The 23,041-nt window shown below is 48.0% G+C and overlaps 3 protein-coding genes across 3 annotated transcripts; all 3 read left to right on the top strand.

The window, feature by feature from the left end:
* Positions 1 to 10,021: 10,021 nt before the first annotated feature.
* Positions 10,022 to 13,947, top strand: P884DRAFT_275520 (uncharacterized protein; the record flags this gene model as incomplete). Its single annotated transcript, XM_069442853.1, has 9 exons — positions 10,022 to 10,232; positions 10,304 to 10,536; positions 10,692 to 10,713; positions 10,788 to 10,840; positions 10,894 to 11,061; positions 11,113 to 11,321; positions 11,382 to 11,985; positions 12,580 to 12,743; positions 12,810 to 13,947. The coding sequence occupies 9 exons, from the start codon at positions 10,022 to 10,024 to the stop codon at positions 13,945 to 13,947; spliced, it is 2,802 nt and encodes a 933-aa protein (XP_069300114.1).
* Positions 13,948 to 17,113: 3,166 nt separating this feature from the next.
* P884DRAFT_95976 (uncharacterized protein) lies at positions 17,114 to 17,474 on the top strand. The gene has a single exon (XM_069446196.1). It carries the CDS (start codon positions 17,160 to 17,162, stop codon positions 17,346 to 17,348), a length of 189 nt encoding a protein of 62 aa, XP_069300113.1. The 5' UTR covers positions 17,114 to 17,159; the 3' UTR covers positions 17,349 to 17,474.
* Positions 17,475 to 18,404: 930 nt separating this feature from the next.
* On the top strand, positions 18,405 to 22,078 carry P884DRAFT_267591 (AEX-3 domain-containing protein; the record flags this gene model as incomplete). The annotated part of the gene is made up of 3 exons (XM_069442125.1): positions 18,405 to 19,110; positions 19,185 to 21,485; positions 21,576 to 22,078. The coding sequence occupies 3 exons, from the start codon at positions 18,405 to 18,407 to the stop codon at positions 22,076 to 22,078; spliced, it is 3,510 nt and encodes a 1,169-aa protein (XP_069300112.1).
* Between the last annotated feature and the right edge of the window lie 963 nt (positions 22,079 to 23,041).

Below are 23,041 nucleotides of genomic sequence, written 5' to 3'. Positions count from 1 at the left end.
CGATCATACGATCGGAATCTAAGGGGGGAACACTTAGGAATAAGGGAACTAGACAAGTATATTAGATAGCTAGTCATTCGTTCTAATAGACTCTAGGAGTTTACTAGTGATAGTAACTTATAATCATAGTACTCCTAATAGTATTGTACTACTATAAGAGATAACTCTGTTATTATAAACTCTTTAGCTTTACTAAATCCCTTAGACGACCTATATACTTGTCCTATATCACTTACCTTTGTCTGAACCCTTTTAGAAGAAGTCTAAGTTAGGTTCGTTATATATTGCTATTACTCCCTTTGTTCTATTATAGTTTAGAATGGAGGTGACTTTGACCTTGATATTGATATAGCTACTAACGTTACGGCCGAATAGCTACTTACCTAGCTTGGTTAACTCTAGTAGCGAATCTAGGAGTTAGACTAGAGAGATAAGGCTACTTAAGCTCGAATTAAGGAACTCGAGAACGGCGAAAAGCACTTATAGAAACTAGTTAATGAGGCCTATACTAAGATTAAGGCGCTTAAGACCGCCAAAGTAAGCCGTATTAAGATTAAACTGCCTAGCAAGTATAGAGGAACTAAGGAGGACCTTGTAGGGTTTTTAACCAACCTCTAATCCTACTTCTGGCTTAATGATGATAAGTTTCCGGATAATAAAGCTAAAGTCCTCTATATAGTTATAAGATTAGAGGGCAAGGTACTTAGATAGTTCGAACCTATATAGAACGACTATCTTACTAAGGAAGACGAGGATGACCGAGACGTGTTTACGTAGGTAGTCTTCTAATCTTATAACCGTTTTGAAGAAGAGCTTTAGAAGGTTTTTAGTGATAAAGACGAGAAGATTTATATATAAGAAAGACTTACTAATCTCCGATAGACTAAGTTAGTAGCCTCCTATACTATATAGTTTGGATAGGATATACTTAAGTCTTAGCTTAACGATAAAGCGTTAATATAACTGTTTTATAATAGCCTAAAGGAAAAGGTTAAAGACGAGCTATATAAATACGACCGGCCTAAAACCCTGGATAAATATATTGTATAGGTTATTAGAATCGATAATTAGCTCTATATAAGGGAATAGTAGAAATAAGGTCGAATAAACGGAACTATAGTTAAGGCTAATGATAAGAAAAAGCGAGCGTATATTAGTACCTTATATAGGACGTATCCTAGAGCTATAGATATAGATATAATATAGAAGTAGGATAAGAAGAAGACGGCTAAAGACAAGTCTAACGCTACCTACTATAACTATAGAAAGAAAGGACACTATAAGCGAGAATATCGAAGCCTAAAGAAAGACTAGAAACTAGTCCTAGGAAAGGAAATTATAGTTATTAACAAAACTATTAAGGATATTACCAAAGTAATAGCTATAAGCTACGAAGATAGGGATAGCGATATAGATAGTCTTAAATATAATAATAATGGTAAAGACGAATAAACACCGTACTCCGAACTAGTCATTATAGACCTAGAAATAGGTATTACCGAATAGGATATAGTAGGGGAGTATATACTACCGATTTCGATTCTCCTAGCCTTAAGGCAGTAGGGTTTTACGGTTATATAGAGGTAGGATAGATCGTAGACAACCGATACCTAAGGAGTCGACCGACCCGGACCAAATATCCTGTTCCTTTAGGAATAGATCGAATAGTATCGTAATAAAGTTTTCCGGCTTAATACGGAGTTACGTAAACGAGATAGACGCCTAACTTAACTCGCCTAGTAGAGCGATAAGATAAGGGACAAAATGAGGGAACTCTAACGTATTATAGAAACTATTAAAGGGGAATAACCTGTGACATATAATAGACCTAATAGTTATACTAAGCACTTTGACGATTAGTAACTTAGCTATGATATATAGAACCTAGAGTACTAGTTTATATATACAAACCGTGGAAAAGACGAACGTATATAGGAAAGCTATTAGAAGAAATATTCCTACCTTAGCATTAGGGTACCTACGGTCTATATATAATAGGAAGGATTTGGAAAAGAATTCTAATATCTTCTAGGCAACGCTATACAACTATACCCTCGATATAAGGTATACGTACAAGTGCCTTAGTTCTAGTATATAGTATACAAATGCCGATACCACTTCTATAATAAATTCGAAAACAATTACTAGCCAACCCGATAGGAAAATGGGGACGGAAGTTTACGCCCTATAGAATAGGTCTATAATATAGGAAATAGAACGGCCGAATTACTCTAGAAGATCGAAACCCGGAGTCTAGAAGGCATTACGGTAGTTCTAAGACGAGCCTAGCCTAGGCACTACGGAATAGGACAAGATATATAGGACTTATACTAGAGTAACGATTGTCTTTATTACGAGGATAAAAAGAAATCGCGAATTCGGGAGCTTTGGATGAAGCTATGGCGCGTATAACGGAAAGTAGAATAGACCTAATGGTAGGAAACTATAAGCACTTAATGGCTCGTGGAAATAAGCACGATCGACGAAGCCGCTATCAGCCGAACAATCGAAGAGGTTAATACTAACCTGGGAAATAGGTTAGGGCCCTTCAAGGGGCCCAAAAACTATTAATGCCTATATAGCGGCGAGTGGTAGCTTAGTATAGGAGGAACTAGCGTAAGAGACTACTATATCGAGACCTCCTAGCAGAAATATAGGAAATCGCTATAATCTTTAAACGACGATGGTAAGATAAGTGACTATAGATGACGGTATAATAGAAGTAGCACAAAATGCTTATACTAGTAGATAGTAGAGTAGAGATAAACCTAATTTCGCTAATACTTATAAATTAGCTATAGATACCCTAGAGAATGAAACGGAAGTATGGTATAGTCAAAGGGCTATTCCTAATACAATAGGTATATAGGGAGACCGAACCGATCGATATTACTATAGTAGGGAAGACTATAGCAATCGTATTTAGTATTATAGATATAGGTAATAATAAAGATATAATACTAGGACTACTATAATATAAAGACTATAACCTAGATATTAGCTAGAAGAATAGTAGCTACCTATGACCCCGAATGGAGTTATATTCGACTAGCGTAATAGGAAGCACGCAAGGATCGCGAATAGACGATGCTTAAGGAAAGGTATATCCTACGGATCTACTATAAGAGACGGGTAGTAGCAGGCAGACTACTACGGACTTTAGAAGAAGCGGTATAATGACACTGACATTACGATAGGAGGAACGAGCTAAACCGCCGATAGCTATTCTCTCCGTTAACGAATATAGAGCACTATAATTAGAGTAGTAGGTTAAGATAGGAGAAATCGCTAGCATCGCCATAGACAGAACCAAATTCGTATACTATTAGAAAACCGAGAAACAAGACAAGGCTAGGGAGGTACCAAAGGAATATAAAGGACACCTAGCATTCGAACCAAAACACCTAGAAGGACTACTAGAACACGGCCTATAGGATTACGAGATCAAGCTTAAGGAAGGAGTATAACTAAAGTTCTTTAAGATCTACTATATAAGCTAGATATAGAACGAAGAACTTAAGCGATATCTAGAGGAGAACCTTTAAAGAGGATATATCTGCCTATTAATATCGCTAGTAGGCTACCTAATCCTGTTTATGCCTAAGAAAGACAGAAAGCTACGGTTATATATTGACTATTGGTAACTTAACGAATAGACCGTGAAAAATCGATACCCGTTACTACTGATCTTACGGCTCTAAGATTAGTTAGCAAGAGCCTAATATTTTATACGTCTTAACTTACCATCGGCCTATAATTATATACGGATTAAAGAAGGTAACAAGTGGAAAACGGCCTTTAAGATACCCTATAGCTATTACAAGTACCTTATTATACTATTCAGACTTACGAACGTGCTAGTAACGTTCCAAGCCCTGATTGATCAAGCTATCCGACCCTTTCTCGACAAAATTGCGGTATATTATCTTGACGATATACTTATCTTCTCTAAAACGATAGACAAACACCGGAAGTACGTAAGAGCAGTACTAGATACATTATATACGTATAAGCTATTAGTTAACAAGGAAAAGAGTAAATTCTACATTAGAAAGACGGTGTTTTTGGGATATAAGATATCCCTAGGATAAATTCGGATAGAACCCTTAAAGGTTAAAGCTATTAAGAATTAGCTACGACTAACGTTAATTACGGAAGTACGAAGTTTTATTAGATTTGTAAACTTCTACTAGATATTTATTAGGAACTTTAGAGCGATTATACGACTATTATACAAGCTTACCAAGAAGAACGCTAAGTTCTAATAGGAAGAGCGATATAAGTAAGCATTTATATAGATTCGCGACGCTATTACTAAGGATCTAGTACTGGTACTACCAGACCCTAAGAAGCTATTCAAGGTAGAAACGGACGCTTTAGACTACGCTATCGGAGGATAGTTAGGATAACGGGACGAGCAAGGGAAGCTATATCCTGTAGCCTTCTTTTTAAAGAAGCTTGACGGACTATATCTTAACTATCTAATCTATAATAAGGAACTACTTATAATTATCGAAGCTTTTAAGGAATGGCGACTATACCTTAGTAGTACGATTAAACTAGTATAAGTATATATAGATTATAAGAATTTACAGTACTTTATAACGATAAAAGAGCTTAACGGACGATAAATATAGTAGGCAGAATTCCTTATAGAATTTAACTTCGAGATCTGTTACAAGAAAGGTAAAGAAAACGTATAAGCGGACGCTTTAAGCCGATAAACAGATTATATAGAAGGACGAACGGAAACAACGCTACCGTTGTTTAAGGAACGAATAGATAGAACGCTATATCACGAAACGTAGACACCCGTGGAAGATGATCTACTTGACTCGTTCCTAGAATGTTATATAATCTTTCGGGAAGAAAGGATCAACGAGGTATAGTATCAAGTAGTACCCGGACTAGTAGTACCTAATGGAGTAGAAGAAAAAGATAGGAAACTCTGGTACCAAGGCAAAGCGTATATCTACGACAAAGACTAATAGCTACGAATGATTCGAGAACTCTACAAGTCGAAACTCGGAGGATATAAAGGAGTTACGAAGACTATTATATAAGTCAAGAAACACTATAACTTTCCATAGTTAATAGTACAAGTTAAGGAAGTTATACGAAGCTACAATATCTATAATCGAAGCAAGATAGTACGATATAAGCTATATAGGCTATTTTAGCTATTACTAATAGCTGACAAACTATAGAGTTTAGTTACAATAGACTTTATCACGAAGCTACTAGAATCTAAGGATATAGCTATAGGAGTGATCTACAATAGTATTCTTACTATAGTAGATTACCTAACTAAATAGGTATACTTCTTTCCCTATAAGGAGTCCTAGATAGCTAAATAGCTAGTAGACGTAATCTATTAGTAAGTTATATTAGTGTATGCTTGGCCGTAAGAATGGATCACCGATAGAGATACCAAGTTCGTATCAAAGTTCTAGTAAGCGTTAATATAATGATTAGGTGTTAATAGCAAACTATTAACGGTATATTACCTATAGACTAACAGACAAACGGAACGACTAAACCAAGTTATCGAGCAATACCTCCGTTCCTACATTAACTACTAGTAGGATAACTAGGTTATACTACTACTAATAGTACAATTCGCCTATAATACGACGTTAATAGAAATAACTAAAGTTATACCATTCTTTACAAACTACGGATACAAAGTAGACCTAAGGTAAGGACTAGAGGTTATAATGCCAAGAGCAGTGGTCAAAGTAGAGCAGATATACATACTATATAAGAAACTCAAAAAGGAACTCAAGTTTATCAGAACTAGAATAAAGAACCACTATAACAAATATAGGCTTAAGGGACCTCGCCTAGAGAGGGGAGACAAAGTCTATCTGATTATACGAAATCTATAAACCAAACGACCAAGCACGAAGCTAGACTTTAAGAAGGTTAGACCCTTCGCTATCAAAGAACGAATCTCGACATCTAACTATCGACTATCGTTACCGTTATCTATACGACTACAGATGGACATTTTTCATATTTCACTTTTAGAACTAGTACCAAAGAACGCTAAAATCGCTACAAACATCGAAGCGGAAGACGAAGAGGAAGAATAGGACGTCAAAGAAATTCTAGATTTATATATTATCAATAGGGAACTATAGTACCTGGTTAAATAGCTTAATTTTAGACTAGAAGACAACTTATAGGAACTAATTAAGAACCTAAATTACCCTAAGAAACTTTAGCAGTTCTACTAGAAGAACCCTAACCAACCAAGAGCAACGGACCCGAAACTAACCCGAAATTGGCTAGTAAGGACAGATCTAAAGGAACTTTAGGATATATAGAATCCTAAAGCTATCCGAAATTGGCGGATAAGCAAGATAGGGTTAAAGAAGATGTAGTAACCCTAGAAGCCTCCGCTACCACCACCGCTTTAGCCTCCTTACGTTCCACTCGCTCTAACTCCTCTACACTGTCGATACCCCGAGTGATAGCTCTTATCATTTTCTTAAACTATATTTGTTTCTGTTTCTAAAGACGAAGGACCTGCTCCTTAGTAGCTATAAGCTTATCCTTAAGTTTTTAATACTAAGCTATAATAGACCGAAGCTAAGTAGGGGAAACGCCAAGAACGTTATAATTCGAACGCTTGTTACAAATATACTCTATATATCGAGAAGAATCGCTTTTCGAAACCTCGTACGAACTAAGGCCTTTAGACTTATACAGCGTATAAGGATATATCGTTAAAAGATCATTTAAGGAAAGAATCGCGGCTAGGAGATAGTTAGTATAAAGAGTTAACATAGTAGGCTTAGACTTTAACTTCTTTCTTATATAATTAGTCATCTTGACAATATCACGAAAGAAGAGAAGAAGGGGATTAAGGAAATATAACTATATATAAGCAGGGGAGGGGTGTTAGCGTTATTTGAAACAGACCTAAGTCTTTCAAGGACAAAAGACCTAGGGGGAGGGGCATCGTATCACGATTTGACCGTATAAGGCAACCTGACAAGGCATATAGAACTAATTAGAAACTACAAGACCTAAGGACTAATTAGAAAGTAATCGTAGTGATCGTACTTCGATCAAGACAAGCACCTAAACAATGATCGAAGGATCGTAGCAGCGATCACACGATCGGAATCTAAGGGGGGAACACTTAGGAATAAGGGAACTAGATAAGTATATTAGATAGCTAGTCATTTGTTCTGATAGACTCTAGGAGTTTACTAGTGATAGTAACTTATAATTACAGTACTCCTAATAGTATTGTACTACTGTAAGAGACAACTCTGTTGTTATGAACCCTTTGGCTTTACCGAATCCCTTAGACGACCTGTATACTTGTCCCGCATTACTTACCTTCGTCTGAACCCTTTTAGAAGAAGTCTGAGTTGGGTTCGTTATATTAATTAATATTATAGATATATTACTAATCTATATCCTAGGATACTTAGAGGATAGGAGTTTAACTTCTAATAACGGCTTCTTTACTAACTAAGGGATTAGGACTTCCTTTCTATCTCTTAAGTCGAAAAACGCTAGTAGCTGACGTTCCTTTAATAAAACCTAAAGAGGGTAATTATTATTAAGAGGAAGATAGTCATTCTTGTTAATCTTTTCTAGGAATTTAGTAAAGGTTGCTATACGAAGGTAATGCCTATTAGTATTAGGAATCTTATTTTTAGGGTGCTTCTTCTAGACTTTGTATTCCTTCTTATAATCTTATTTAATCTATTTAATAGTAATATAGGTAGCTTTTTAGCTAGTATTTTAAATAGCCTTAGTATTCTTCTAAGCCTAGATCTTCTAAACCTAATAAATATATTAAATGGTTATACTTATTATAACCTCTCCTATTAGCTTAATAAGTTAGCTTTATATTTTCTTAGTAGATAGTATAGCTAGATAGGCTCTTTTATCCTTTATAAAGTTCTTAAGATATTTATATACTAGCTAACCCTTATTAACTATTAATATAATATCTTAAAAATATTCTTATATTAGTAAATTAAAAAGCTTAAGATACCATTCTTAGATATAATTAATACCTTTTTTTATATATACCTATTACTTATTATTAAGAATCATTATAGGATATCTAATAGCTATATTAGATAATATTTTCTCCTTGATCTAGTCTATTATGATATATTGGTTTAGTAGAAAAAGACTAGTCTTTTTAAATCCTACTATAATATTTTAATATCTAAAACTAGCCTCTTAGATTTCCTAGAATCCTTTGATAAAGTCTACCTATATAAATATAAGATTACTATTTCGAACTACCTATTAGAGATATCGTTAATATACTTCCTTAAGATAATAAAAGACCTTTATATCTATTAGCTAAATAAAATATATCAAATAGAGAAGGAGGAAGATAATAAGAATATTAAACAAGAGATAGTATTTATAAAGTTTAAGGTTATAATATCCTATAAAGTTATCTAAGATAAGTAGCTAATATATATATTCTTCTAATGGTATAGATATATAGATTAAATCTTTAGGAGTAATATTATCTAGGTTAATAAAGTATATACTAAGAGTAGAATTATAGTTATAATAATTATAATTAAACTATTCCTTAAAGCTTATATTATACTATTAGAACTTAGTATAGATAATAAAGGAGTATTTATTAAAATAATATATCTAATCTATTATTATCTTAGAGTTATTAAATACTATATCTAACTTATAGAATTATATCTTATTATTAAGACCTTTAATATCCTAATCTTCTAATAATTACTATTTAAAGATATAGAATACTAGAATAATATCATTAACTATATTTCTAACACTAATTAGGCTTATTAACTCTTAGTTATAAAGATCTAGAATCTCTAGCTAAGAAATTACTATAATAAGCATTCTATATTAATATCTAGAAAAGGGAACTAACCTTTTTCTTCTTATCTATTTTAACTATCAAGATCTTAAACCGCCTATTTAATATTACAAGTATATATCTAGTCTTATCTATATTCTAATAGCTAGATATAATAATCTTATATATTTCGATAATATCCTTAAGTTTATTAAAGAATACCTCTAGATCTTCTACCTACTACTTAGCTAAGAGTCGGTTTACTTCGACTAGTTTAAAGAATATTAGCTAAAACTATAGATAATCCTACTTCTAACGTAACCACTAGTACTTACTAATAGGAGGGTAAGGAGGATCACGACATACCTATAAACGGTTAATAGTATCTTCAAGAAGATCTTTAGTAGCAAGAGAACCAGATTCGATAAGCTAGTACGTATATCCTTCGAGGGCGGAATCTTTGTCGTTTCGAAGCGACCGAGGTCTTCTAATCGCGTTATTACTAGTGGCTAGAAGACTAGTATCCTTTAAAGACTTCAAGTACCGGCTAACCTAGGTCTTTCTAATCTTGAATAGTTAAGCCGTATACCGTATACTAGGTTCGTTTCTATAGGGTAAGCGGCTGGTTTGGTAGCGCGTTCGAGCGGCAAGGAGCCATTTGGCGGCCCGTATACTGGCTAGTTCCTAGATATGGTCGGTCAGAGGCATCGTATATAGGAAAGTGGTTAAATTGGGCTTGTGGCAGTGGTTATGTCTTCGAATATAGGGAGTTGACTGGTAAAATTGGACATATATTTGGACGCGTACCTGTCCGGTAATATTGGCATGTCTGGGGGTTTTGGCCCCACCTATCGGGAGACAGGTGGTAGTTCTGAACTAATTAGTCAGCACTAACCACCGGGTAATTAGCCCTCTGATAAGCCGTTGCTTCGTACAGTGTTATTCACGCCATTAGCGGATACTGCACTGTACGGCCTGGGCCCAACAGCCTTGTGGATTTTAAGTTTTCTGGACTGGGTTATTCGGAAGTTTTGCGACAACGGGAGCTCACGACACCTCCTCTTATTAATTACACTAGTGGCGTCCCACGATCAGTTGCACCGCAAGTGAACAGCTGATAGAACACTGCTCATATTCTTCAGATTGGCGTTAGACTTTTTTTTCGATCGATCCTCCGCGGAGCATCTACACGCAATGGACGACACAGAGCGACGCAACGTGAAGCGCTCTCGCTTTGACCAGACCGAGCCAGAGCCTCGACGCTCCCGGTTCGACCGCCGTTCCCGCTCGCCCCCGGCGCGCAAGCCTGATTCGGGCCGGGATCGTGAGCGCAGCCCTCTCTCGAAACCTCGCGATGCACCCACCGACTCCAAGTCTCCTCCCGTGGACCCCGCTGCTGCCGCCGGTAAGTCAGCCTAGCGTATCTCTCAGGGTTCTCGTCGCTTTTCCTCGTCCGTCGCTGACTTCAGATCGTAGCTGCTGCGGCCGCCCGAATCAATGCACAAATCCAAGCCCGTAAAGGCATCCAGCATGTCGACGTCCCTCCCGTGCGCTCGAGCTCCGTCACCAGCAACAAGGCGTCGACCGGCTCCGGTGCCAGCACCATCAACGGGGAGATGTACATTTCCGATGGCGACTATATCAAGGATATCGAGGTCAACGACTTGCGCAACCGATACCTCCTTACAAAGGGCTCAACTCAGAAGATGGTAATTATTCTTTGGTTGTCAGACTGATACATCATCAGCTCCCTGTCATGGTCTCCATGGCGCTCTTGTGCGGGACAGTCTTGCTTACTTGAAGCATGATAGCTCGCACAGACACACCCTCTTTTGCATCTGCTGACCTCCGCTGCCTGATCTAGATCAAAGAAGAGACTGGTGCTGGTACGCCAACCTTAAACTCTTTTTTTTTTCGAACTCACGTTAGAGAACGCCGGTTGACTAGATGATTTTCAAAGATGTTACCACTCGCGGAAGCTACTATCCGGACAAGAACATGGCCACTCCCTCGGTATGTGGTTCGCCCCCCCTTTGTGCAGAGTCAATGCTAACGTGCAGCACTAGAACCCGCCGCTTTATCTCCATGTTACTAGCACGACAAAGGAGGGCCTGGAGAAGGCCGTGGCCAAGATTGAGGAGTTGATGAAGCAGGAGTTGCCACAACTCGTTGACGAGCGCCGTTTCCGTCGGCGAGAGCAGGAGCAGCACGTGGAGAGAGACGAGTTTGGTCGGGTAAGTGGGAGCTCAAACTCTTCACCCTGCCGGCGAACTAACCGCAGACAGCGCAAATGGCCGGAGGAGAAGATCCCCATTGGTCTTGAACCGATCCCTGGCTTTAACCTCCGTGCCCAGGTAGTTGGACACGGCGGAGCCTATGTCAAGCATATCCAGCAAGAAACTGGCTGCCGAGTGCAGATAAAGGGCCGCGGATCAGGCTATATGGAAGCTTCTACGGGCCGAGAGAGCGATGAGGACATGTTTTTGCATGTTGCGTAAGTCTTTCCCGGAGCCCCTTCTATTCGGGCACGTCCGTCCCAGCTCACACGATTCAGGGGTCCGGATCCCAAGATGGTCGAAAAAGCCAAGGAGCTTTGCGAAGATTTGCTGGCCAACGTCAAGGAGCAGTACGAGGAGTTCAAGAGCAGGCCGCCCCGTGGATACGGCGGTGGCGGATATGGAGGTCGCGGTGGTGATTCGTACCATGGTTACAATAGGGACAGCCACCATCATAACAACAGCCACAGCTACGGAAATTCGCCTGCGCCTGGAGCTGCTGCCACAGCCACCCCACCAACATCTACTGGCACTCCTGCGTCGGCCGCCGACTATGCTGCGCAATATGCCCAGTATTATGGCACTGATCCGTATGCTGCCTATGGTGGCTACCAGGCATACGTTCAAATGTACCAGCAGTGGGCGGCAGCGCAAGCCGCTCAGGCCGGCCAGGCCAGTGCTGCTCCGGGTGCCGGGGGTGCCGCGAGTGCTCCGGGCGCTCCGGGCGCTCCCGGCGCTTCGGGAGCATCTGGAGCTCCGGGTGCGTCGGCGTCCCCGCCGCCTCCGCCTCCAAGTGAGGCTGCTCCTCCTCCGCCCCCTCCTTCCGCGGCCCCGCCGCCGCCGCCTCCGTCTGGTCCCCCAGGTGCGAGCGGGTACAACGCGGTATGTCTGGTCTGATGGATGATGTGATGTGTATATCGTTACTGATATCTTTCAGGTCCCTCCGCCACCCGGGCTCTAAGCAACCCGGCCACTCTGGCGAAGGCTTGAAGGCCGCTATTTCTCTATTTCGCATCGAATTTTTCGCGGATCTGGGTTGTTTCCTAAGGGAAAAGCAAGATCTCTAGAATGGGGGAAGGGACCGTCTTTATGTAATCGAAACCATCTGTCTTCACGCGTCTGCGGTCTGACTTCTCACAGGGGGCTGCGTTTACAGGTATAGCTCGCGAAAAGTTGTCATCCCGTCGCTGGTATCGCGCACGGCGTTATGGTTGATGTCAGGGTATCAATCAATGCCAAAGCTGAGATGAACATGTAACGCAAATCTCAGCTCCTGTTTCGTTGGCAGTAGCAGATGTATATAGTCCAGCTCACCCTCTCTTACACCGGAATTTGATTAGATCAACAAGCTTGTGACCATATTTGTCGACTATTTTCAGGACGTGAAGTTTTCTTGGGGTTGAACATCTGCAAGGTCGGGCGTCTCGCTCCAAGTCAGGCCCGTGCCCTTGCTAGCCAGGCTACCTTTATCCACAGCATCCGGTTAGCGGGGCACCTCGCCCACTCAGCGTCACCCAACTCCCCCAACTCTGCTTGGCCGCGCCATGTGCATCGCCATGGTTGCCCACCATGAGCCATCAACGATACCCATCCGTTGATGCTGTCAAAGAGCCACACTCTGTGTCGCTAAAGGTTCTGCGGTAAGTCAAGGTCCTAAACATGCCACAGCCTGCCACCGAACTCGGCTGACCACCTGGTCGACGCAGCCTCTCCCGCCCTTCCCTCGTCGCCCAATATCCCCTTCTGCCACCCCCTTCCTCCTCCCCCGACGACCCTCTCTCCCACCAACCTCCCATCCCCGCCTCCCTCGCCTACAGCCACCATGGCGCCGGCGGTGTCATCCCGCCGACAAATCCGGCTCCCTTCGTCTTGAGCCCCATCCTCAACCTGCCCCCGTCCTTCGGCTCGGCGTACGTCGGCGAAACTTTCAGCTGCACGCTGTGCGCCAACTACGACGTCCCGGAGGACGGTACGGGGGCGGGACCAAAGAAGAGCATACGCGACGTGCGCATAGAGGCCGAGATGAAAACGCCCAGCAGCAGCAGCAGCAGCAGCAGCAGCAGCAGCGCCGCCGGCGGCGCGTTCCCCGCGATCAAACTGCCGCTATACCCGCCCTCAGCACCGCACGCCGGAGGCGAACATGGAGGCTCGGGAGGAGGAGGTGGTGGTGGTGGTGGTGGTGGTGTCGATCTCCCCTCGCCAGGGACGTCGCTGCAAAAGATACTCTCGTTTGACCTCAAGGAGGAGGGTAACCACGTGCTGGCGGTCACGGTGTCGTACTACGAGGCGAGCGAGCTCTCGGGCCGCACCCGGACGTTCCGCAAGCTGTACCAGTTCGTGTGCAAGGCGTCGCTCATCGTGCGGACCAAAGCCAGCCCGCTGCCGGCTGTTGGCCCGGGGGAGGAGCAGGGAGAGGGGGAGGAGAAAGAGAAGGAGGAGGAGGAGGAGGAGGAGAAAGACGAGAGGGAAAGGGGCGGCAGAGGGCGGCCGAGGCTGAGGAGGCGGTGGGTGCTGGAAGCGCAGCTGGAGAACTGTAGCGAGGACGGCATCTTGCTGGAGAGCGTCGGGCTGGAGCTGGAGAGCGGGTTGAGGTACGAGGATTGCAACGACTGGCAGGGCGATGCCGACGGCGGGGCGGTGGGTAGCAGGATGAAGCCGGTCCTGCAGCCCGGGGAAACGGAGCAGGTCTGTTTCGTCATCGAGGAGGAAGGGGATGCGGTAGTGCAGGAGGTCGAGGGGCGGGTGGTGTTTGGGGTTTTGCAGATTGGGTGGCGGAGCGAGATGGGGAATAGGGGGTTCTTGTCGACGGGGAAGCTGGGCACGCGGTTTGTAAAGCCGAAATGAGAGAGCTCGAACACGAATGAACGGCGAGAGGAAGGTGAGAGGTGAGTGATGGGCTCTGCCAGAGGTTCTAAAATGGCAAGAAACCAGCGGGTCCGTTGGACGGGAGCTGGTTGGGACTGACGACGTCGCGATATTGCTCTTTAACAGCTTGGGGTGGATCCGGTCCCGACGAGCACCAAGTAACGTAGACGGTGCTCGTTGAACCGAGTAACTTTTGTTTACAGAGAGCGCAGTAACATCGCCCTAGCATTGGGACGATTGCAAAGCTGTCCTTCGTGTTAGGTCCTCCAGAGGACCCTCTGACACGAATCCACCAAATCGGAAGAGAAAGCGACATCGGGCGGAGCTACCTCAGTTAGCTCCTCGACTCATGGCCAAGCCCCGGAAGAAAAGGCCAACAAACCTGGTGTAGCAAAGCCATGGTCTTCGGCAAACCACCTTCTCCCGAAACTCATACCAAAAGATGGACCACGAGCCCTCTGTTCTCTCGACATCCTCCTGATGTGTTCCAAGTACGGATCGGTCAGGTTGGTTGGCACAGAGCCTCGGCATCCCGACATTCCGGGACGCAATCTTAGCCGACAGGCCGGCGTTTGATATTGACATGATTAATCCGTACGCCAACCAGAATTCACACATTGTCTCGGCTCCTCCCATGGACACAAAACGCGCCTCCTAGGTTGCCGACGGGAAGTGGGGGCCCGCTCGAGTTCGCTCTACCCTTTCTTCGACATCGTCTTCAACTGCCCGCCGGCTTTCCCAATCTGCTGCGTACGCAATCATAGCTTGCGCCCCTGGAGATCCACGTCGTGCAAGTGGAGCTTGTAGCCGCTGAAAGTTCCCTACACTATGAGTAAGGGGCGTACTTGAAATCCATATCGCGATATGGCGCTCTACCCTTCTGCCTATGTTACGTAGTACACGCACTACTACTACTACTGCTGCTGCTGCTGCTGCTGCTGCTACTACTACAGACGACCACCCAAAAGTAGGGTGCCTATAGCCGAATTATATCAGGCCACGAATAAGACAACGGCCGGGATAGGACAGCAGGTAAAACCTGGTTCCCGGAGATGCCATGATAGTGTACGGATTACATACTGAATCACAACGGTTCGGCAGATCCCAGGCTCCGTTTGTACCGTTTGGGCAGATGCTGTGTCGTCATCATACGTCGCTGCTGTGCCTCACTCGGGCGCCCGAAAAGGCTCGGTTTAGCAGATTTGGCAACAAGGAAAATCTCAGCAGCATGCTGCCACAGACAGTTGTGCAAGGCGACCAGTTTCGGGAGCTATGTTCGGCCTGGTGTCTGCTGGCTGGATCCGAGTTTCAATTAATAGTTTTAGTGTATTAACCCGAAGAGTTGCCTGTTTCGGACACTTCTTTGACCGGCCTCACCAGCTGGTTGGTTTGCCTCCTTGCCAAGAGGAAACAGTCCCGTCGTTAACATTAATATGCTGCACATCAATCGCAAGATGAGTTGAGCGTCGGTTTTTGCATGCGGTATCTGCCGTCAACACGATTTGTTTTTTTTTTTTTTTTAGAAAGGGGGATGTAGCTATGGATAAAATCAGCGGCTCGGGCACACGAGGCGCTTGCGCTCCTATTCCGTACACTACGCGCAGGTACGTACGTACGGAGTACTGGGCAAGCTACACTACCACAGTACAGAGTGTAATTCGCACACATCTCCAGCAGTGGGGAAGTCAAACCGTGGGAGGCGATCAGTGACGAAGCGCGCCCGTCTGCCCGGGGGTCCCTGATCTGAGGTTGCTCTCCACACAGACGAGTGAAACTTCCTTGGAACCCTTGATATTGCCGAGAAAGCTTGCATTCCCACGAGTCCGAATCGGGTCTAGATCGTCGCCCGGGACGGCTGCGATGCGATTGTGAGAATCCAACCAGATGTCCGGAGGAGTATGTACTCCGTACAGAGCACGGATTACCACTCTTCGGTGTTCCTGCTCGCCCGCCCACCCCAACTGGTGTATGCTGTTGATGAGAGATGCAGCAAGACTTTCCGAGTGCCGGTTTGCGGGATTACCGAAGAGGGTATCGGCAGCATCTCTCTGCATCCCACCGCAATCATCGAGCTCGCTCCCTTGCCCTGCCCCTGGAGTGACGGTTGGAGGTGACCTAACAAACTACTTACCGAGGGAACGATGCAGCATGCGGCTGTCGTGGTGACAGCGAGCTGTGTCGCATCCGCGCCTGTCTCAGGTCCATTCTATCTTGTTCATCTTTGTTGATCGACCGAAGGCGTCCTGTCCGCGAGATCCTGTTGCCCGTCCGATGCTAAAAGGCCAAAGACGCCGCCATTGATCTGGAGGGTTCGCGATCCTCCGCTTTTTGATGTTTCGTGACGTGGAGGACAGGATCTTGAACGACGTGGAGCTCCCATGTGGCGTCCCAACACAACAATCGAAAACGAGAACAGCTTTGCTTCAGCTAGGTCTTCGAGGGGTCGGCCAACTCAGGTTCGATCATATCTGTCCCACCTTTACAGAGTAGTTATTCGAGGTACTCCGTAGACGCTCGCGTAACCCCCAAAAAGGGGATCGCCCATCCATCTTTCCATCAACCAGCTGTACGAGATGCAGCGTGCTGTAATCCGTACTCGGTACACTACATTACTGTGTACTGTGCGTACCCAATAGAAGGTAGGGGCGTTGGCCGACGTGTAGGGGGTGCCTAGTCAGCCAATGACAGCTTCGAGAGCTAACGCGTACGAACGGCGCGTCAACCTGGATGAAGGCCACGCGAAAGGCAGTTATCGACACCCATTCCGAGAGCGATGGGATTCGACGCTCGTTACTGCAGTACTGTACTGTGTAGCGCAGGGGACCGAAACCCACAACACAAAAAAGAAGAGAAACCGGAACGCTTTCGCGATAACTACGCCTGTCGGCACCCCCGTCCGCTCTCTTGCATTCGATCGCCGCGTTTGCTACCCGTTTCGGAGTTTTCGGGGGGTGACCCTGGATACTCCCCCAAGCCCCTCCACAACGATGCTTTGGCCCACCCGAGCAGTGCCTCGTGTTTGGGGGTAGAATCGCCTGAAGTCGGAGAGATTGGGTACCTGCATGTCGACGACGGAGACACGAAAATTGTTTCGTCGAGCGGTTCAGTAGGCTGGAATCGATGCTCTGAGCAGCCAACAGAACTTGTTTGTGTAATAACGTATGTGTTGCATTTGCTGATGTCGACTAACTATGTCCACACAGAGAGGTGGCCTTGACGTGCAGCGGCGTTATGTGGGAGGAGACCTTGCGAGGTGTGGGCAACCCCGACTCTGGGCAATCATGGGCAGGTTGGTTAGGTGGCTCGGAAAACGTTCGACTCCAATCGTTAGCTGCCTCCACTTTGGTCGAAGAGGTACACACATTAGTTACCTACACTAGTTAGTGTGCATTGGCCTCTGTGAAGAGGACGCGCTAGGGGCTGCCCGCTCCTAAAATAATAATAAACCAGAGGGGTACCGAGTATCCACATGTTTGCCCGACGATAAAAGGAAAAAAAAATATGGGTGGATGCCTTTCGCGTTGTCCAGCTCCCGAGCGTGAGCTTGCACGCCCCGAGTAACTATCGATCGATTGATCAAGCGGTCTGGACTGGCGTACTTGGGGTGTAATTATGTGTGTAGTTACCGCATTCGTACGCGTGGTAGCATATAGCCCACAAGACCCACGGCGTCTGGGGCCAGCAAGGACGCTAGACAACGCAGGGGGCTTGAGGAGGGTGCGGCACCTCCTGCAGCTCAATTCCAGGGGTAGAGGTTAGGCCTAAATGCAGATGCAGATGCAGAGCGGCAGGGGCTCTAACGAACCCGGAAAAAAGTGAGATCGCGCGACAACTTCAACAAGTGCACCCCAGAATCGTTTCTTTAGCTTTACCGCGAACTCCGTGACCGAGATTGAACGCTCGGGGAGAGTTCGAACCTCACATAGGAAGCGGTGGCCCTCAATTTTTCTCTATCTCAGCCCCTCCCATCGATTTATCCTCATCCGCCGCCTGTTCCCCGTTCCCTCCCAGTCGACTCTCGAGGAGACCCGAACAAGACCGTAGCTTCCGACGCTCGTTTGTCCTCTTCCGTCCGATATCTGTTCCAGTACTGGGCCCCGGTGCTTCTCTCTCGTGCTGTAAAGGTCGCACATTAGCAGGCGGGGGCCGTTGACTCTGGCCACCCGCCGTCGGGATCGGGCAACACCAGACCGCTTGTTTCACGGTTGCACAAACTCGCCGTCACCGACTTCGTTGTTGGCCGACGCGATTACGAGTTGTTGCCGATTCACACGAGGGCAAAAAATAAATCTGACCCTCGGCAGCTACGAAAAAGATAACCGCTCGGGCCCGACCGTCCGTATCGAGTCGGCCGGAGCAGAACACCCAATAGAAACAAGGAGAAGAAAAGGAAGATAACAGAACAGGGAAAGCGGCTTGCTGGGAGATAATGTATCATGGACAACTCCTCCGCGCCGCTCGCCGACTACTTCTGGATTGCCGGGATAGAGCACATTACCTACGATGATCCTCTACCCCAGCAACCGCAGCAGCTGGATGATACGATTGCCGAGGATGGTGAGGGAGAGAATAACGAGAGCCCGGTAACGACCCCGTCGCGTGCCACGGCTCGGCATTCCCGCCAGAATTCGGCCAATCGCATTTCCACCCTGTCCAAGCTCTCGCTGTCGCCCTCGATCTCCGGCGAGGGCCGCGTGTTGGAAGACATCGATGGCAACACTAGGAGCAACCGGAGCAGCGCAACCATCCGGCCGATGCCTCCGCCGAATCTCGGAAACGAAAACACCAACGAGAATGGCAGTACCGGTGTCAACGGCTCCGGCGGGGGAGAGGGGATCGGGTTCGACGGGTTCCCGGCCGACTTCGACTTTGACCAGGCTCTCCTCAAGTTCGCCGCGGAGCGGGAAGACTTCCTAGACGATCTCACATTCAGCGCCGGCGCAAAAATCCACACGAGACCACCGATGGTCAACCCGAGAACCGAGAAGCTGAAGGCCGACGACGCCGACGCGAGCGGAAGGAAGAGCCCCCTCCGCAGCATCCGGGGCAGCATCCGAGGCAGCATCCGAGGCAGCATCCGCCGCAAGATGAGTTTTAGGGACATGAGCAGCGTGAGGAAGCAACCCATGCCTCCGAGAGCGGGTAGGTACACAGGCGAGACGTGTGGGCTCTGACATGGCGAACGCTTCGCAACTGACACATTGGGTGCCGTGTAGCTTCGGTCCGCACGGCTAGGCGCCTGAGCAATTACAACTCGGTCATCCCTCCGCCCGAGCCCCTGAACCTGGACCCCGACATGCACCCGCTCAAGAGGCGCTTCGAACCGGTCCTGCTCGATAGGTATCCCCAACGGGATGCTTCGCCGGAGGAGCTGGCCAGGAGGGGCAAGTTCCCGGACTACGTACCCATGTTTGCCTTTCCCAACGACATCCAGATCGTGTCCTCGGACGAGCGCCCGCGGTCGACGTGGCACGGCTTCACCATGACCTCGGACGATAACTCCAAGATTTACGGCATCACCATCATTGTCTGGACAGCATTGAACGCCGAGGTGGCCGAGGAGGTAGAGAAGCGGTGCGAGCGGTGGCGGCAACGGCACATGAGCAACGAGGAAAGGGAGCTCGCTGCCAGCCTGGGCGGTCGCCTCGCCGCGGAACGGGCGCATCTCTCCCAGCTCCTGGCTCAACTGGGCACCCTGCCCTCGGGATCGGCGGCTAGGGAAGCCATCGACGAACAGATCAGCGCCGTAGAAGAGAAGATTGCGCTGATGACGGAGATGTTGCGGCCGCTGAGACACGGCGCGGCGTCCAAGATCGACGGCCTGACGGCCGGCGAGACGGGTCTCTGGACACCGCGCGCGTTCGGCATCCTCGGCAGGGACCCCTCCAAGATGGGCTTCTGGAAGGAATGGCTCAGGGCGGTCGTCGTTCCCATGACCGACGGCAGTGTGTTGCGGGTAGCGCCCAGCTCCCCCAAGGTCGGGCGTTGGCAACCGCTGGAGCGCTACGTCGTCAACCTCTGCACCGAGGCCTTCAGCCCACTGAGCTCCCTGACCCAGGTGGAGCTGGGTGTTCGCGAGCTGCGCCTGTACGCCCGGAAGGAGGCGGCCAACGAGATTCCGGGATCGAGGACCATCGATATCTACGCCCTCTTCCGGTGCCTGTCGCTGGAGAACATCGTGCTCCTTTTCGAGTACGCCATGTCCGAGGCCCGCATCATCTTCCTCTCGTCGCACACTGGCATGCTGCATCTTGCGTGCCATGCGCTCGCCAACCTTCTCTACCCGCTGAAATGGTCGAGCATCTTTATCCCGGTGCTGCCGGCGCGTCTCATTTCGGCGCTCGAGGCGCCGTGCCCTTATATTGTCGGCGTCGAGAGACGGTACGAGAAGATTGAGCTCCCTGAGGACGACTACGTCCTCGTTGATCTCGACAAGGACGTCATCGACGCGACGGCGCAACCCGTCAGCTTACCGCGGCAGCACCGGCGCAAGCTTTTGTCCTTGCTGCAGGTAGCCGCGCCTCACCGTCTGCGGTACGGAGTTGCCCCCGGGCCCCCTCCGTATGCGATCGAAGCCTTCCCGTACGATGCGTTCTCGGCCGAGAGCGAGGCGATCTTCAACCCGGTTCCGGTCAAGAGCACGCTAGGTAAATGGGTGACCCAGAACTCGTCCACGTTTGCCGAGCCGGACCCGCCCAATACGATCCGCACCCCTCTGTTCAACGCCTTTGCGAAGGCGAAGGTCGACCCGAGCAAGCCAGAAAGGCCGACAACTTCCAAGTCGAGCAAGGGCAGCCCCCCCTCTTCTGTGTCGCCCGTCTCGACGAACTTCCCGCCGATGCCCACGACCCCTGTGTCGCGCAGCGACTCTGGATTCGCCCAGACTCTCAGGGAGAAGAGGTCCGGGCACTTCGACGACAAATCTAGGCGCAGCTCGTCATTCGGCATGGAGAAGCACCACCCACCAATGCACAGGCCCAGCCTTCCGTTCCTCAACGGCCACAGTCAGAACCTGTCGATCTCGGCCATCTCGGTCGACTCTCAGTCCTCGTTCGGGGGGTATGCGCCTTCGACGTATGCCCAGTCGACCATTGCCGCGTCGACCATCATGCCCAACATGATGGTCCAACCGGTTCGGAACACAGAGAATACCGTCTGGGTAGAAGGCCACTGCTTCAACTGGGCGGCAGCCGAGGTTAACTCGAACTGCACCATCTGCGAAGAGCGCTCGGAAGGAGACGGCCTCTTCAAGTGCAGCGGTTGCGGCTGCCTGTCCCATAACCGGTGCCTTGGTTTCGTGTCACTGGTATGCCCCCAGGCTTTCCATGCAGACCGCGTGCGGGCAGCATTTGTCCGCTGCCTGGCTAGCCTTCTGTATACCTACCGCAAGCACCTCGGCCGGCCGAGTCGCGAGCAGAAGGCCAACGGTCAGCTGTACGCCTTTGATATGGACGGATTCATCCGCAGCCTGCCCTACGACCAGCAGGAGTACGCCACGATGATGCGGGACACCCAAGGTAAGCCCTCCTTCACCCAGTTTCCCGCCTGCTTAACGAGACTAACACGGAAACCCCCTTCCCCCTCCTTTTTTTTTCCCCACCCTCCAGCTTTTAACGAGTTCATCCACGAGCGCGAACGGAACCCCGCCAGCGACCCAGCGATCCGCCTCTTTGACGAGATCATTCTCGCCAAGAAGGCCCGTGGTCGCCCGGCCTTCTCGGCAGGCTTCTCCCGCCTCTCCACCTTACGCGCCTCTCACGGCTTCTACCCGGGCTCCAGCAGCTCCTCCGGGGGAGGAGGAGGAGGCGGCTTCACCGCGCCCAGTGCCGCGGCCGCGGGGCGCGCCGCCAAGGCACCCGGGTACCTGACCGACACGTCGGACCACATCTGGCGCACGGCGTCGGTGCCCGTGCCGTCGGCCAAGTTCCAGGGCGACTACAAGAGCATCGTGACGCGCGTGCCGCTGCGGCTCGAACCGGCGCTGATGAGGGAGCCCAGGGCGATCCAGGGCGTGCCCAGGCCGTCTGAGCAGGGCAAGGTGAAGAAGCTGGTGAGGAAGCAGGTCGCTAGCATGGTGGGACCCCCCCCGGGGTTTCGGGCTCAGGAGTGAGTATTAATGTTGAGCCCCGGTTTAATGGACTTCAGGTTGCCTAAAGGGGGTTGGGGGGGGGGGGGGGGGCGCGGATTTTATGCTCGGCCTGGGGTTGGGTAGCCCGAGGATGTGTGCATAGCAACGGAAGCGTTGGGTTTGGAGCGTGAGTTTGCTTGGCTAAGGAGCGACGGGACTCCGAAAGAACCCCTCTTAGAATCAATCGGCCATCGACAGGGAGTTTTTATCATGGGGCGTTTTCTATTCCGCGAAATTGTTTTTTTGTTTGTTTGTGGGGGGGGGGGGGGGGGGGGGGTGGAGATTCCGATGGTATGCCGTCTCTCAGTTTGTCTCGAGAGGAACAAGGCATGGGGAAAACAATGTGTAACATGTTTTTTTTGTACGATAGGAGTTGTAATCTCTCTGTTTTCGTTTGCCCCTTCCCGTCCTCGGGAGGGGGAGGGGAGAGCATTGGACGGGCGGGGACTCGGTAGGACGGATGGGTGGAAGAAGGTCGCATAAAATAAAGGATAGCTCGCTGAGTATCAGCATCTCTCTCTCTCTCTCTCTCTCTCTCTCTCTCTCTCTCTCTCTCTCTCTCTCTCTCTCTCTCTCTCTCTCTCTCTTTCTCTCTCTCTCTCTCTCCCTCTTTTTTTTTTTTTTTTTTTCTTTTTTTAGATTAGGGGTTTAGGGGTCGTTGGTTGTTAGTTAAGCCGGACGTCCACTTGATAGATGGTGGATGGGTAGAGGCGAGCCAAAAAAACAAGCCACGAACCTTTCAAGTCAGATTGAATACAAGGTTAGATATATCTCGTCAAATACCATAGCCTAACAAGCATGGCTCGACAACTGGGCAGGCTATGACATTAGTCCAGACGGCCTTGACAGGCTTGTGGATATCTGACGCGGATCTTGCATTACTATGAATTCCCCCTTCTTTCCCTCCGTCGCAGCCGTCCGGGTCACCATTCCGGCTGCTGACAT

The sequence above is a fragment of the Thermothelomyces heterothallicus genome (genome assembly GCF_042370625.1).
Source record: "Thermothelomyces heterothallicus CBS 202.75 unplaced genomic scaffold P884_scaffold_4, whole genome shotgun sequence".
Classification (NCBI taxonomy): Eukaryota; Fungi; Ascomycota; class Sordariomycetes; order Sordariales; family Chaetomiaceae; genus Thermothelomyces; species Thermothelomyces heterothallicus.
The sequence above is the reverse complement of the archived record's forward strand: the minus strand, read 5'-3'. Positions and strand labels throughout refer to the sequence as shown.